Below are 15,398 nucleotides of genomic sequence, written 5' to 3' on the forward strand. Positions count from 1 at the left end.
TGGCCAGGGACAACTGTGAGTGGCGGGGGGGGGGGGCCACACTGCAGGAACTTTGATGTTGGACTCAAGAACCTGAAGCAAAAGACACTGCCCCATTCACTCAGTGGTGGATGTGCTGCTCACAGTTTTATGACTCTGAATCCTGCTTCTGGCAGTGTTTTCCCTAATTAATGTTGGGTTACTTCCCTTCTTTCATTAAAAGTTCCTTTTCTACACTCAGACTCTGTCACAGAGTCCCCAGATGATGCTCTGGAACTACTCCATATGAAGCCAGTCAGGACTCTGGGGGAGCATACCTCCTCTTTCTGAGCACACTGTCTCCAGGGCAAGAAGATTACACAACTTCGACCTTCCTGGGTATGACCTTGGAGTATTCAGCCTCCCCTTCCACACCATGTACTTCCTGCAGCGAGTCCTCCCAGGCAGGGCTCCTGGGGAAGCCAGAGGGCCCTGCACCCCAACTCCACAGTCAGACATGACTCTCAGCCAGAAGATTTATTAGTCGACAGTAACACAGCATAGGACAGAATTTGTTAGCACAGAAATCGGTAACTTTCAGCCAAATTCATCTTGGTCGGAGGGGAGTCCAGAGCCAGAGGTCTGGTCCTCCCCCTGTGCCCCAAGCAAGCCGAGACTTACTCACTTCTAGCTGCCTGGCTCCTGCCCTGCCCGTTGCGCCTCCTCCGGCCTTTGTCTCACTTCCCGGGCCAAGAGTCAACTGGTTGCATCCCCCTCCTGGGTCTCAGGGTAAGAAGGGGAGTCTTCTTAGCACCTGTGCAGACACCTGAGGCATTCCTCGCAAAAGTCACACACCGTTATTTCCACCACTTAGACACTGGTACAATACACAGGAAAACTGAGGCACACACAGCATTCATGGAAAACAGTAAGACTCACATACAACATAACAAGGGAAAATCCCCACTTTGTCACACTTGCGAGAGGAGAAGTATCGCCTCTTAGAGGCACCCTGGGGTGGTATGTAATTTTCCCAGGTTACTCGGTGAGGGCTCAAGCTGGTTCTGTGTTGTACTGTTGAAAGGGAACCCCTAGAAATTGAACCCGGCCCTGGCTGCTGCCGGCTCCAACTGGCAGAATGGTTACACAAGCCTCTCTATTTTCTCTTGCCTGGTTCTGGGTTTACTACGGTGCTACTCTACTTCCCAATAGCTATTTTCTCCCAGCCTTTTGCCAGACTCCTTACTCCTGGGCTTCCTGTCTCCCTGGACTTCCTCCTCGCGCCAGTGATCTCGCTCCTCCCAGGGAGTGACTGCAGCCTCCTTCCCTTACAGCCCTCTTCTTTTGCTTTTCCTTTTCTCTTTTTTATGGCAGAGCAAACTTGACAGCAACCACTGCCAACTGTAATTCCTCAATATGTAGCAGTGTATCCGCTCGCTCTGCCCTGGGCCACGCAGGCCATGTACCAGCATCTTTTTAATAACAGCAGAGAGTCCTGTGGCACCTTATAGACTAACAGACGTATTGCATAAGCTTTCGTGGGTGAATACACACTTAATCGACTGCATCTAGGGGAAATTTCCAGAGGCAGGTGTAAATATGCAAGCAAGAATCAGGCTAGTGATTACGAGGATAGTTAAATCAGGGAGGATGAGGCCCTCTTCTAGCAGTTGAGGTGTGAACACCAAGGGAGGACAAATTTCTTTTGTAGTTGGCTAGCCATTCACAGTCTTTGTTTAATCCTGAGCTGATGGTGTCAAATTTGCAAATGAACTGAAGCTCAGCAGTTTCTCTTTGAAGTCTGATCCTGAAGTTTTTTTGCTGCAGGATGGCTACCTTTAAATCTTCTATCGCGTGTCCAGGGAGGTTGAAGTGTTCTACTATAGGTTTTTATATATTGCCATTCCTAACATCTGATTTGCGTCCATTTATCCTTTTACGTAGGGACTGTCCAGTTTGTCCGACATACTAGCAGAGGGGCATTGCTGGCACATGATGGCGTATATTACATTGGTGGACATGCAGGTGAATGAACCAGTGATGGTGTGGCTGATCTGGTTAGATCCTGTGATGGTGTTGGTAGTGTAGAAATGTGGACAGCGTTGGCATCGAGGTTTGTGGCATGGATTGGTTCCTGAGAGAGTTACTATGGCGCGGTGTGTAATTGCTGATGAGAATATGCTTCAGGTTGGTGGGCTGTCTGTGGGCGAGGACTGGCCTGCCTCCCAAAGTCTGTGAAAGTGAGGGATCTTTGTCCAGGATGGGTTGTAGATCATTGATGATGCGTTGGAGAGATTTTAGGTGAGGACTGTATGTGATGGCCTGTGGAGTTCTGTTGGTTTCTTCTTGGGCTTGTCTTGCAGCAGGAGGCTTCTGGGTACATGTGTGGCTCTGTTGATCTGTTTCCTTATTTCCTCGTGTGGGTATCGTAGTTTTGAGAATGCTTGGTGAAGAGCTTGTAGGTGTTAGTCTCTCTCTGAGGGGTTGGAGCAAATGCGGTTGTACCTCAGCGCTTGGCTGTAGACAATGGAACATGTGGTGTGTCCGGGATGGAAGCTGGAGGCATGAAGATAGGCATAGTGGTCGGTAGGTTTTTGGTATAGGGTGGTGTTAACATGACCATCACTTATTTGCTCCATGGTGTCTAGGAAGTGGACCTTCCACGTAGATTGGTCCAGGCTCAGGTTAGTGGTAGGGTGCAAACTATTGAAATCGTGGTGGAATTCTTTCAGGGTTTCCTTCCCATGGATTCAGATAATGAAGATGTCATCAATGTAGCATAGGTAGAGAAGGGGGCATGAGTGGACAAGAGCTGAGGAAGCGTTGTTCCAGGTCAGCCATAAAAATGTTGGCATATTGTGGGGCCATGTGGGTGCCCATAGAGGTGTCACTGTTCTGGAGGTATATATTGTCACCAAATTTGAAATAATTGTGCGTGAGGATAAAGTCACAGAGTTCAGCAACCAGTTGTGCTGTGGCATTATGAGGGATACTGTTCCTGATAGTTTCTATTCCATCTGTGTGTGGGGGATGTTTGTGAGGGGGGCAGATGGTATAGTTTCTTTCGATACTCCTAAGTGGGGTCAGAGGATAGTGGCTTGTAGAATGTGGTGTTGGAGAGATGCCTGGCAGCCTCCTGTTCATAATCTGACCTGTTCATTATGGCTACAGCTCTCCATTGTCAGCCCTTTTGATTATAATGTCAGAGTTGTTTCTGAGGCTGTGGATGACGTTGCGTTCTGTACAGCTGAGGTTATGGGGCAAGTGATGATGTTTGTTCACAATTTCAGCCTATGCACGTCTGCGGAAGCACTCTATGTAGAAGTCCAGTCTGTCATGGCCATCATCAGGCGGAATCCACACAGAATTCTTCTTCTTGTAGTTTTGATAGGAGGGTTCCTGTCGGTCAGTGCACTGTTCAGTGGCGCGTGAAAATATTCCTTAAGTCTGAGACGATGAAAGTAGGCTTCCTGATCACCGCAGAACTGTATCATGTTCGTGGGAGTGGTGGGGCAGAAGGAGATTCCCTGAGATAGGACAGACTCTTCTGCCGAGCTAAGTGTGTGGTTGGATAGATTAACAATATTGTTAGGTGAGTTGAGGGAACCACTGTTGTAGCATGTAGGAGTTTAGATAGTTTACTGTCCTTTTTCCTCTGTAGAGAAGTTAAGTGTGCGTTGTAAATGGCTTGTCTCGTTTTTCTAATGTCCAGCCACGTGGAATTTTGTGTAGAAGGTTGGTTTTGTATGAGAGTTTCTAGTTTTGAGAGCTCATTCTTGATATTCTCCTGTCTGCTGTACAGGATGCTGATCAGATGGTTCCTCAGTTTCTTTGAGAGTGTGTGGCACAGTCTCTCACCATAGTCAGTGTAGTATATCAGCTGCAACGCATTTTTTACCTTCAGTCCATTTGGTATGATGTCCATCTGTTTGCACTTGGAGAGGAAGATGCTGTCTGTCTGTATCTGTGCAATTTTTTTGTTCAAGTTGGTGGATTTCCACTCTATACAGCTAAATTTAGTGCCTTGCATGGTGACAAGTATCAGAAGGTAGCCGTGTTAGTCTCTATCCACAAAAACAACAAGGAGTCCGGTGGCACCTTAAAGACTAACAGATTTATTTGAGCGTAAATAAGTTTATGCTTATAAATAAAGTAATAAATAAGTTGTATTGTTTAACAAGATGGTGGGAGAGGGAGTTTGTTTTTACAGAGGGCCAGAAAATGGCCTGGAGAATGGAAACCCCAGCGACTGGTGACCTGGTGACTGGGAGGCCCAATTCAGGAGTCACAGCCTGTTCTGGCCAGTGGGAGGACAATGGGCTGCAGAGAGAGGACCCAAGTGACCTGACCAGCCAATTCCAGCCACAAGAGAAACAAAGGATGAGAGGAGAGGAGGCCTGGCTGCCTGTTTACCAGAAGACAAAGGACAGAGGCGGGACTTGAGGGACGGTGATAACAGATGCCCAACTGGAAGTGGGGGGGGCGGGGGCTGGGCTGGGAGGGGAAAGCATGCAGAGCCCACGTGGAGGCCTGGAGAGACCTAGATGTACTATGCTGAGAGAGGGCAGGCCTGACGCCCTGAGAGTTTCGTATGATGTATTCAAATGCTCGATAAACACTCTTGTTTTACACTGGCTGAGAGTCACTCTGGTCTAGAGAACAGGGTTGCATTATTCCCTCTGAGAGTGGAGGCCCCGCGGGGACCCATGGTGAGCAACAGGCATGCTAAAGACTCAGAGAGGTTCGGTTCTAGGACATGGAGGAGCCTGCGGCTTAACCCCCAAGAGAGAGTGGACCCCAGAGAAGGACTGGCGCATTGAAGGGGGCTCCCCCCAGGGACCGTACAGGGCCAAGAGTGTGCGCTACCTGTGACTCCGTGACAACGTGGTAGCAGAGGATGGTTGGTGGATGCACCCTGTAGACAGTTGGCTGCGAGCGCGGGCACTTTACAGTGAGCGGCTGCCAGCGATAAAACGAGGGAATTGAAGGAATCAGCACAGAAATGGCCTATAACCAGCTCCCTAAAAGAGATCTTATATGTCTATACAGGGAGAGAGGGCTGAGCGCTGGGAGGCTAACCAAGGAACAGCTATTTGCCTGTCTGATAGAGAGTGACCAGTCTAAGGAGCAAGTTCTCTGGGCTCCCAGGATACCCGGAGAGCCTGGGGAATAGTCAGTGGGTGGTCAGTGTAGCAGCCGGGAGTCTATCAGACCCGATTCCCCAGTCAGCGGAAGGGGCGGGGGGGGCACCCCAATCAGGTTTCCCCCGGAGAAACTGTGCAGACTGGAGCTGGAGCTGAAAGTGAAGGAGCTGAAAGCGAAGGAGCTGGAACTGGAGGAGCAGAGACTGGTGGACAGAGGGCCTGCCAGGGGAGTAAATGAAGAAGGACCCAAGATGCCAGTTCTGCAGGGAATCTAGACACCAAATTGTCACCCCAGTTTAAAGAGGGGGGATATTAATGCCTACTTCACATCCTTCACATCCTTCAAGGCTTGTGATCTGATCCAGATTGACCCTGCAGACAGGCTCCACTGTGTAACCACCCCCTGCTGGGTTCCAAGGCCATAGAGGCATTCAGCTAAATGGATGCTATTGAAATGGGGAACTATGACCTGTTCAAACAGGCTTTGCTATTGAAGTTTGAACTGATCCCCAAGGTGTACAGGAAACGATTCTGGGGTGTATGCAAGACCCCAAGTGTCACTTACAAGGAGGTCACCAACCTGCTGTGGGAATATTTCCCCAAGTGGGGGAAGGGTACAGGGGCCACTACCGCCGAGGACATGTGTAATCTGGTGGGATTGGAGCAGCTGTATGACATCTGTTCTCCAGACCTTAAGATGTGGTTAGTGGACCCAAAGCACTGGGCACTGGCGGATGAGTTTGTGGACAGCAGATGGGGGGGGGTCGAAGGAGACCCACATCGGGGACTCAGAAGGGTGGGTCACCCAGAGACCTCTCAAAGGTGCGACTCCAAGAAGCCCAACTTCAGGGGTGCCATGAGCCGGAGCGGGCCGACCCCCGACTCGTGGGACTTGAGGGACCTGAAATGTAATTACTATTGCCAAAAAAGACACAAAGTGGCGCAATGCCTGAAGATGAAGGAAATGCAGGCCAAGCAGAACCCTCAGAGTGTCAACTGGGTGGAAGCCCACCGAGAGGGGGCACCACCAGTCCAGGGGGCAGCAGTCAACATGGCAGGGAGAGGAGAACGCCAGTGCACAAGAGCAGGGGAAGGTGGGGCTCCAGTTCCGAGCACCTGTACTCAATCCCCCGGGTGAGCATGGGACAGGCCTCATGGAAAAATCGCGAGCTCATCCCCATTGAGGTGGGCAGAAGGAGCATCCAGGGGTTCTGGGACACAGGCAGAGAAGTGACACTGGCCAGGCCAGAGGTGGTAGACCCAGACCAGCTAGTGCCTGATGCATAACTGACCCTGAGAGGTGTGTTCAGGCCCCTCGACAAGATTCCTGTAGCAAGGATGCATCTGAACTGGGGGGGCTAAGGAGGGCCCCTAAAGAGTTTGGGGTGCATGATAAGCTACGCATGGAGGAACTAATGGGTATTGACTTGGGGGACTGGCCGGATGGCACTCAGAGCACCCTGATCCTTACCCAGAGTCAGAGCCAGTGAGGGACACCCTGTCCTGAGCCAGCAGTGCGAAACCTCCCAATGTGGGGAGCAAAGCACCGAGGGTAGGGTTCAACAGGGCTGGGCCTGAGCCTCTGTCCCAAGATGCGGAAACCAAGGCACAGCCAGCCAGGGCTGTGGCCCCAAACCCAGCAGTGGAATTCCAGATGGAGCTGTAGGAGGATCCCTCCTTGGAGAAGCTGAGGGCCCTTGCTGGCCACAGTGGTGCCGGACCCCTGGGGAGGGAGAGATCCCTGTGAGAGAAGGGAATGGGCTGGTTTGGGGCAAACTGACCCTTGTAAAGCCAGGAGTCAGTTTCTGATTCCCCAGATTGGCCCACGATGTTCCCCTTTTGAGGCATCAGGGCAGCCAGCGCACCAGGCAGCTGCTGCTGCAGAACTTTTACTGGCCCCGGTCTTTGATGCCGTCCAACAGTATTGCAGGTCCTGTGACTCCTGCCAGAGGGTGGGGAAGGCCAGGGATAAGTGCAAAGCATCTCTGAGACCTTTGCCCATCATACAGGAGCCTTTTCAGAAGGTGGCCATGGAAATAGTGGGGACCCTCAGCAAGGCAATCCGCACTGGGAAGAAATACATTCTGGTGGCCTAGTCCTCTATTGAGGAAGACACCGTGGCAGATGTACTGCTGACCATTTTCAGCAGAGTGGGGTTACCCAAGGAGGTCCTTACAGACCAGCAGTCCAACTTCATGTCAGCCCTGCTCCAGTGCTTGTGGGAGAAGTGTGGGGTCAGGCACACCTGGGCCTCTGCATATCACCCTCAGTCCAATGTGCTGGTGGAGAGGTTCAATGGGACTCTAAAGATGATGCTGAAAGCATTTATGGACCAGCACCCGCACGACTGGGACAAGTATTTACCCTACGTGCTCTTCGCATACAGGGAAGTTCCCAAAAATCCACAAAGTTCTCCCCATTCGAGTTGCTTTATGGGAGAAGAGTGAGGGGACCCTTGGAGTTGATGAGGGACGATGGGGAACGGAAGCCCTCTCCCGATGGAGAATCAGTGGTGGAATACGTACTGATTTTCAGGGAAAATCTCACTGAGCTTATGGGTTTGGACAGGAGAAACCAAGTCAGCGCCTAAGGGAAGCAGAAGGTCTTTGTAAGGCTGCTCAGCGGGGGCCCGCTCCTGTGCCACTGGGGACCAGGTGATGCTTCTCATCCCCGTGAAGAAGAATAAGTTGCAAGCTGCCTGGGATAGGCCTGTCAAGGTCATCAGACAGGTAAAGGAGGTGAACTATGTGGTGAAACCTTATTTAGCACCCTAAAGCCTGAGATTGAATCAAAAAAAACTGAACACTGCTGCTGGATGTACATCCCAGATCCAGTTCAATGCTGTCGTGACAGCTACATAGTCAGATATTCGTTTAGATCAGGGATGGGCAAACTTTTTGGCCCGAGGATCACATCTCGGTATGAAAATTGTATGGCGGGCCATTAATGTTCACAAAATTGGGGGTTGGGGTGTGGGAGGGGGTGAAGCCTCCGGTTGGGGCTGCGGGCTCTGGGGTGGTGCCAGAAATGAAGCGTTCAGGGTGCAGGAGGGGGATCAGGGCTGGGGCAGGGGGTTGGTGCACTGGAGGAGGTTGGGGTGCAGTCTCCGGGTGGCGCTTACCTCAAGCACCTCTGGAAGCAGCAGCATGTCTCCTGTCCAGCACCGCCCCTGCATCTCCCATTGGCAGAGCTTGTGGTAGAGGCAGCATGCAGAGCCCCCTGGCTGCCATCTTAGTAAGAGCCAGAGAGGGGGAACCAGATCCTGCTGTTTCCGGGAGCCACACAGATCCATAGCACAGTACTTTCATTTGTCGTGTAACTGACATTTCACTAGCAGCTCTCTGTAGCGTGCAAGCAGGTCTGGTAATAAATGCACCGCACAGAATTTGGACTGCCTGGGTTTCTGTTAAATCTAATTTTTAATGTTCTGATTTTGCTGCTGACCCAAAAGTTTGGCAGCCAGAGTCAATCCTGCATCTTGGCAGGGCCCAGACTAGAACTAGATGACCCTTGCGGTCCCTCCCAACCATATGGGTCTATGATTCTAGTAACAGGTCTGATTCAAGCTCTGTATAGCGTCAGCAGTGTTTTCTGATCCAGCCTCCAAACAGACACAGCAATCCGTGTATGGGTAGCTGGACGTGGCCGATGATCATATTTCTATGGTTATAGCCGTGTGCTGTGCGCTCCATAACATTTTTGAAAGGAAGGGTGAATGCTTCACTCAGGGCTGAACCGCAGAGGCTCAGCACCTGGAGGCTAACTTTGAACAGCCAGAGACCAGAGCTATTAGAAGGGCACAGCACGGGGCCATAAGGATCAGGGATGCTTTGAGGCAGCAATTTGAAGCTGAAAGCCACTATTCGTTGCTATGCTTGAGATTGCAGTGCTTGTAATGCTGGGAGGTGATTGGTGCACATGATGCAAGAAGGGGCCTTAACATAGCTGTATCTATGTTATTTTGCTGTGCTCTTTTTGCTTTCACTTAATAGAATAAAGATTGCTTTCAAACAAACACAATTCTTTTACTGAAAGAAAACAACTGGAAGAGAGAGTCAAATGAAAAAAATCATCAGTCGGGAGCAGGATGGGGGAGAATGGAGGGTATGGAAGGTCTCGAGAGGAGGAGAGGGCTACAGATTTGTGTATGTCCAGGGATCATACCCAAACTTGGGCAAGTGTTGAGTGTAGTGGGTATTGGGAGTCCACACTGCTGGACTTTGAGGAGGGAGGAGTGGAATGCTGCACGTAGAGAATGGATCCAGGAGGTTGATAAGAGTGTGTTGGCGATGTGTGTGTGTGTGGGGGGGGTGCTTTGGGAAAGAGTTTTCCGACAGCAGCTTCAGAGGAAGGTGGGGGTGGAGCTGCTCGGTTTGAAGAGCTAGTACCTCTGGAGCATGTCCGCTTGACGCTCCATAACTGTTAAGAGCCACTGCGTGGCTTCTTTCTGGTGTGCTACGTTCTCCTTTCATTCCGTCTTCTCACTGTCCCACCACTCCTTCAATTCCTTTTTCTCAGCAGCGGAGTGGATCATAAACTCACGCATAAAGTCCTCCTTACTTCTTCTTTGCCGTTTTCGAATTCTACGCAACCGTTCTGCCTCCGTTAACAAAGAGGGAGGCTGGTCTCCCAAGCTCATCTTTGTGAAGTTTAAATATAACATTTTACAGAAGCAGTATTGTTTGCTACATAGACAACACTCTTTCAGTGCTTTAAAACACAGCCAGTACTCACACAACTGTCACTATCTGGTTGACCCCAGGCAAGCACACATAAGCCACAGGACTCCCAAAATGGTGAGTAGCAGCAGGGACAGGGTAAATCACTGTTCCGGGACCCTGCTGTACACTGGACACTTGGCTCTTGGGCACTTGAGGAGATCCAGCACTGTAGGGTGGGCCTGATAATCATTCCTGTCCCCACACTTTCCACAGGAGGTGATCATTATGGAAGATATCTCGCTGCTGAGGGTGAGCAGGGAATCAAAGGACGGTCTTCTCTAAGCCTGCGACTTCTGCCCTGGCCCTATGTTAATGAGGCAAGAAACAAAGCAGCTGTGCCGAGGAACATGTGGGAGTGGACTGCCCAGTATCTCCACGAGAGTTTCCTGGAGATCTCTGAGAGAGATTCACATGAACTGAGGGAGTGTATCAACAGCCTGTTCCGTATGATGAAAGCCTGCTTTCTGCAACCCTCCCGCCCCCAACTCGCTTCAGCAATTCCCAAAGTCAGATTCACTTACCAGGGGCCTCCTCTCCTGTTTGTGCTTCACCAGTATCCGACTGCTTTGACTGACTAAGCTCCTCCGGGGTAGAAAAGAGCTCCTGACTGCATGCATCTCTGGCCTCAGAGTCATCCTCTGCCTCTGGTTCCCCCTCACCCTCTTCATCCAAGATTGCCTCCTCCAAGCCAACGAAATATCCACAAGGGACTTGGCAGTGGAGGTGGGGTCACCACCGTATGTCTCGTCCAGCTCTTTGTAGAACCGGCAGCTGGTGGGCGTAGCTCCAGAGAGGCAGTTTGCCTCCTGCGCCTTGTGGTAGGCATTCCGCAGCTCTTTCACGTTGACCTTGTGCTGCAGTGTGTCCTGGTCATGGCCCTTTTCTATCATCAAAAAGAAAAGGAGTACTTGTGGCACCTTAGAGACTAACAATTTTATTTGAGCATAATCTTTCATGACCTACAGCTCACTTCATCGGATGCATTCAGTGGAAAATGCAGTGGAGAGATTTTATATACACAGAGAACATGACAGTAAAGTAAAACTATTTCCCCATGTTTATTTCCCCCTACCCACAATGTTCCTTCCTCACACGTTCTTGTCAACAACTGGAAATGGCCAACCTGGGTTATCACTACAAAAGGTTTTTTTCCCCCACCCACTCTACTGCTGGTAATAGCTCACCTTTCCTGATCACTTTTGCTACAGTGTGTATGGTAACATCCATTGTTTCATGTTCTCTGTGTATATAAAATCTCCCCACTGTATTTTCCACTACATGTATCCAATGAAGTGAACTTCCTTAGGGAAGTTCACTTCATCAGATACATGTAGTGGAATACAGCCAGCTCTATTGGACTCCTTTTCCCCTCATATTAGCTTCCCAGGGGATCCGGCCCATCAGTTCCCTAAGGAACTTGATAGAGATGTACATTGGTCAAACTGGACAGTCTCTACGTAAAAGAATAAATGGACACAAATCAGATGTCAAGAATTAAAACATTCAAAAACCAGTCGGAGAACACTTCAATCTCTTTGGTCACTCGATTACAGATCTAAAAGTTGCAATTCTTCAACAAAAAACTTCAAAAACAGACTCCAATGAGAGACTGCTGAATTGGAATTAATTTGCAAACTGGATACAATTAACTTAGGGTTGAATAAAGACTAGGAGTGGATGGATCATTACACAAATTAAAACTATTTCCCATGTTTATTCCCCTCCCTCCCCCCCCCCCCGTTCCTCAGATGTTCTTGTCAACTGCTGGAAATAGCCCACCTTGATTATCACTACAAAAGGTTTCCCCTCTCCCCCACTCTCCTGCTCGTAATAGCTCACCTTACCTGATCACTCTCGTTACAGTGTGTATGGTAACACCCATTGTTTCATGTTCTCTATGTATTTTCCACTGAATGCATCCGATGAAGTGAGCTGTAGGTCATGAAAGTTTATACTCAAATAAAATTGTTAGTCTCTAAGGTGCCACAAGTACTCCTTTTCTTTTTGCGGATACAGACTAACACAGCTGCTACTCTGAAACCGGTTTTAGAGTGTGTGACGAAGTGAGGATTTTCCCTTGTTACACTGTTTGTGAGTCTTACTGCTTTGCATGAATGCTGTGTATGCCTCCATTTCCCTTTGTATTGCACCAATGTCTTGTGGTAGGAATAAGCATGTGCGACCTTTGTGGCGGTGGCTCCAGCTGCCTGCATGGATGCTATGGCCGTCCCCTTCATAACCTGAGACCCAGGACGGGAATGCAGCCAGGTGATTCTGGCCCAGGAAGCGAGACAAAGGCCGGAGTGAGAGCAATGGGCAGAGCAGGGGCCAGGCAGTTGGAAGTGAGGAATTTAGAGATTGCTGGGGAAACGGAGGGATGCCCACCTCACTGCCTTTGAGCAGGCTGGCAATTTGAACCAGGGGGACCCTGCAGAAAATCCCTGGTATTTAGCTCCCTTGCTGGGTCCCAAGTCCATAGACGTCATCAGCCAGGTGTGTGAGGTGGTGGACAGGCTTCCTGGCCTCGGTCTATATTTCTGCTTGTACTCTCCTCGGCTCAGGCCCCTCAGACCACCAGTGGGAGCGGAAGGTTGTGGTCAATGGGGAGACATTCCTGGGGTGGTGAGATAAAAATCATAGAATATCAGGGTTGGAAGGGACCTCAGGAGGTCATCTAGTCCAACCCCCTGCTCAAAGCAGGACCAATCCCCAATCAAATCATCCCAGCCAGGGATGTCAAGCCTGACCTTAAAAACGTCTAAGGAAGGAGATTCTACCACCTCCCTAGGTAAGGCATTCCAGTGTTTCACCACCCTCCTAGTGAAAAAGTTTTTCCTAATATCCAACCTAAACCTCCCCCACTGCAACTTGAGACCATTACTCCTTGTCCTGTCCTCTTCTACCACTGAGAATAGTCTAGAACCATCCTCTTTGGAACCACCTCTCAGGTAGTTGAAAGCAGCTATCAAATCCCCCCTCATTCTTCTCTTCTGCAGACTAAACAATCCCAGTTCCCTCAGCCTCTCCTCATAAGTCATGTGTTCCAGACCCCTAATCATTTTTGTTGCCCTTCGCTGGCAACAAAATTTATCCACATCCTTCTTGTAGTGTGGGGCCCAAAACTGGACACAGTACTCCAGATGAGGCCTCACCAATGTCGAATAGAGGGGAACGATCACGTCCCTCTATCTGCTCGCTATGCCCCTACTTATACATCCCAAAATACCATTGGCCTTCTTGGCAACAAGGGCACACTGCTGACTCATATCCAGCTTCTCGTCCGCTGTCACCCCTAGGTCCTTTTCCGCAGAACTGCTGCCGAGCCATTCGGTCCCTAGCCTGTAGCTGTGCATTGGGTTCTTCCGTCCTAAGTGCAGGACCCTGCACCTATCCTTATTGAACCTCATCCTGGGACAGAGTGGGTTTTGCAACAGCACTAGATGCTGAGAGGCTGTGTGACCTGGTTGAAGGTCCCCGGTATGAAGCCATTTGCCCTGCCTATGGCCCAGATCCCTGTGCAGATAAAGGAGGGACCAGGCTGTCTGGTAATTGGAGTTTTCCAAGATATCAGCCGTGACCTCCTGTTGGGGGATGACTGTGTCTCTTTGGGACAGGATCCAAGTCCTGCTCCTGTAACAGCAAAGGATTTGAATTTGAATCCAGGGAACAAATTGGCTGAGACTGAAGTGGTCAACGAAATTGAAAATGACCTGGCTGGCAGAGGGGAGGAGCTGCTAAGCTTGGAATACCTGCCTGCCTGTAACCAGAGCCCTGGAGCTGAGTGGGACAGAGAGATACTCCCCACCTCCCTGCACATGGGGGAGGTGGCTCACACTGGCTCTGATACTGTAAGTAAAGCAGTGGGCTCCCTGCCTGCCCTCACTGGGACAGCAGGGGCAAAGCTGAGTCCAGGGGGATCAGAGACCCCAGCTGAGTGTTGGGAACCACAGCCAGGGTGGGACAGCTGCCTACAAGGGCTGCCTTGTCCAGAGGTGAAAATGGCCTGGGACAAGGGTAAAGCAGCCTTGGGACACCTGCCTGTTATGGAGGATCCTTTTCAGAGGGTGGCCCTGGACTTGGTGAGGGACGAATGGGAGGGGAGGCCTCCCCCAATGAAGAATCAGTGGTGTACTATGTACTGACTTTCCAGGAAAAGCTCCCTGAGCTCATAGATCTAGCCAGGGAGAACCTGGCCAGGGCCCAAGGGAGACAGAAGGTCTGGTACGACTGCTCAGCCGATGGCACCAGGGACCAGGTGAGGGTTCTCATCCTCGTGAAGACGAATAAGCTGCAAGGTGCCTGGGACGGGCCCTTCAAGGTCATCCAGCAGCTGAATGAGGAGAACGATGTGGTGGAACTGCCTAACTGGGCTCACAGCCACCGAGGGACCAGATCAACATGATGGAGCTGTACTGTGACAGGGAGAGGCTGGTAATGGCGGGGTGTGGCCAGTAGGATAAGGGGGAACATTCCCCTGGTGGGTTTCTTCCCTGAGACCAGAGTCTGCCCATTGCTGGAATCAGCTCCCCTCTCTGACCAGCTAAGCCTTGCCCAGTGGGTAGAGATCAGAGCGATGCTGCATTTGTACCAACAGCTGTTTATCAACCGGTCTGGACTCACTAACTGAGCTGTACACTGGGTGGAGACAGGAGTGTAATGGGGGGAACAGCACAGGCCCTGTAGTGAGAGGTCAGAGACATGCTGACTTTAGGGGTGGTCCAGCCATCCACCAGCCCTGGGGGGGCCTATCCCGTGGTGCTGGTCCCCAGGAAAGATGGGTCGATCCGAGTCTGTGGGGCCTATCGGAAGCCAATGCCATCACCGTGTCTGGTGCCTGCCCATACTTAGGCTTGATGAGATCGTAGACAAGTTGGCGAGGACTCGGTACCCCATGACCAGGGATTTCACCAAAGGCTACTGGCAGTTTCCTTACTACAAGTGGATTAGCCTTTAAATCGGCCTTTGGGGTGGACACAATTCGACGGTATTGGCCTCTGGGAGCTATCCCAGAGTGCTCCATTGTGACCACTCTGGACAGCACTCTCAACTCAGATGCACTGGCCAGGTAGACAGGAAAAGAACTGCAAACTTTTGAATCTTGTTTCCTGTTTGGCCAGCGTGGCAAGCTGCAGGTGACCATGCAGAGCTCATCAGCAGAGGTGACCATGATGGAGTCCCAGAATCGCAAAAGAGCTCCAGCATGGACCGAACGGGAGGTACGGGATCTGATCGCTGTATGGGGAGAGGAATCCGTGCTATCAGAACTCCGTTCCAGTTTTCGAAATGCCAAAACCTTTGTCAAAATCTCCCAGGGCATGAAGGACAGAGGCCATAAAAGGGATCCGAAGCAGTGCCGCGTGAAACTTAACGAGCTGAGGCAAGCCCACCAGAAAACCAAAGAGGCGAACGGCCGCTACGGGTCAGAGCCCCAAACATGCCGCTTCTATGATGAGCTGCATGCCATTTTAGGGGGTTCAGCCACCACTACCCCAGCCGTGTTGTTTGACTCCTTCAACGGAGATGGAGGCAACACGGAAGCAGGTTTTGGGGACGAAGAAGATGATGGTGATGATGA

At 50.7% G+C, this 15,398-nt stretch overlaps 1 protein-coding gene across 2 annotated transcripts; it reads left to right on the forward strand.

Annotated features, from left to right (window-relative positions):
- The first annotated feature begins 9,886 nt into the window (after window positions 1–9,886).
- LOC122466557 lies at window positions 9,887–14,856 on the forward strand. Of its 2 annotated transcripts, XR_006292173.1 has the most exons (3): window positions 9,887–10,641; window positions 13,487–13,671; window positions 13,974–14,856. XR_006292173.1 is itself a non-coding variant. In XM_043551118.1 (2 exons), exons 1-2 carry the CDS (start codon window positions 13,264–13,266, stop codon window positions 14,223–14,225), a joined length of 660 nt encoding a protein of 219 aa, XP_043407053.1. In that variant the 5' UTR covers window positions 13,174–13,263; the 3' UTR covers window positions 14,226–14,856. The 2 variants fall into 2 exon arrangements, 1 of the variants encoding a protein (XP_043407053.1); XM_043551118.1 differs by lacking the exon at window positions 9,887–10,641 and having other exon boundaries at window positions 13,174–13,671.
- Window positions 14,857–15,398: the final 542 nt, after the last annotated feature.

The sequence above is a fragment of the Chelonia mydas genome, chromosome 7 (genome assembly GCF_015237465.2).
Source record: "Chelonia mydas isolate rCheMyd1 chromosome 7, rCheMyd1.pri.v2, whole genome shotgun sequence".
In the NCBI taxonomy this organism is placed as follows: domain Eukaryota; kingdom Metazoa; phylum Chordata; order Testudines; family Cheloniidae; genus Chelonia; species Chelonia mydas.

Excerpts from the sequence above, each read along its gene's own strand:
- LOC122466557 (XM_043551118.1), top strand. The coding sequence starts at position 13,264 with ATGCTGAGAGGCTGTGTGACCTGGTTGAAGGTCCCCGGTATGAAGCCA. Across the intron at positions 13,672-13,973 it reads CTCACACTGGCTCTGATACT|GAAAAGCTCCCTGAGCTCAT; the intron begins GTAAGTAAAGCA and ends CTGACTTTCCAG.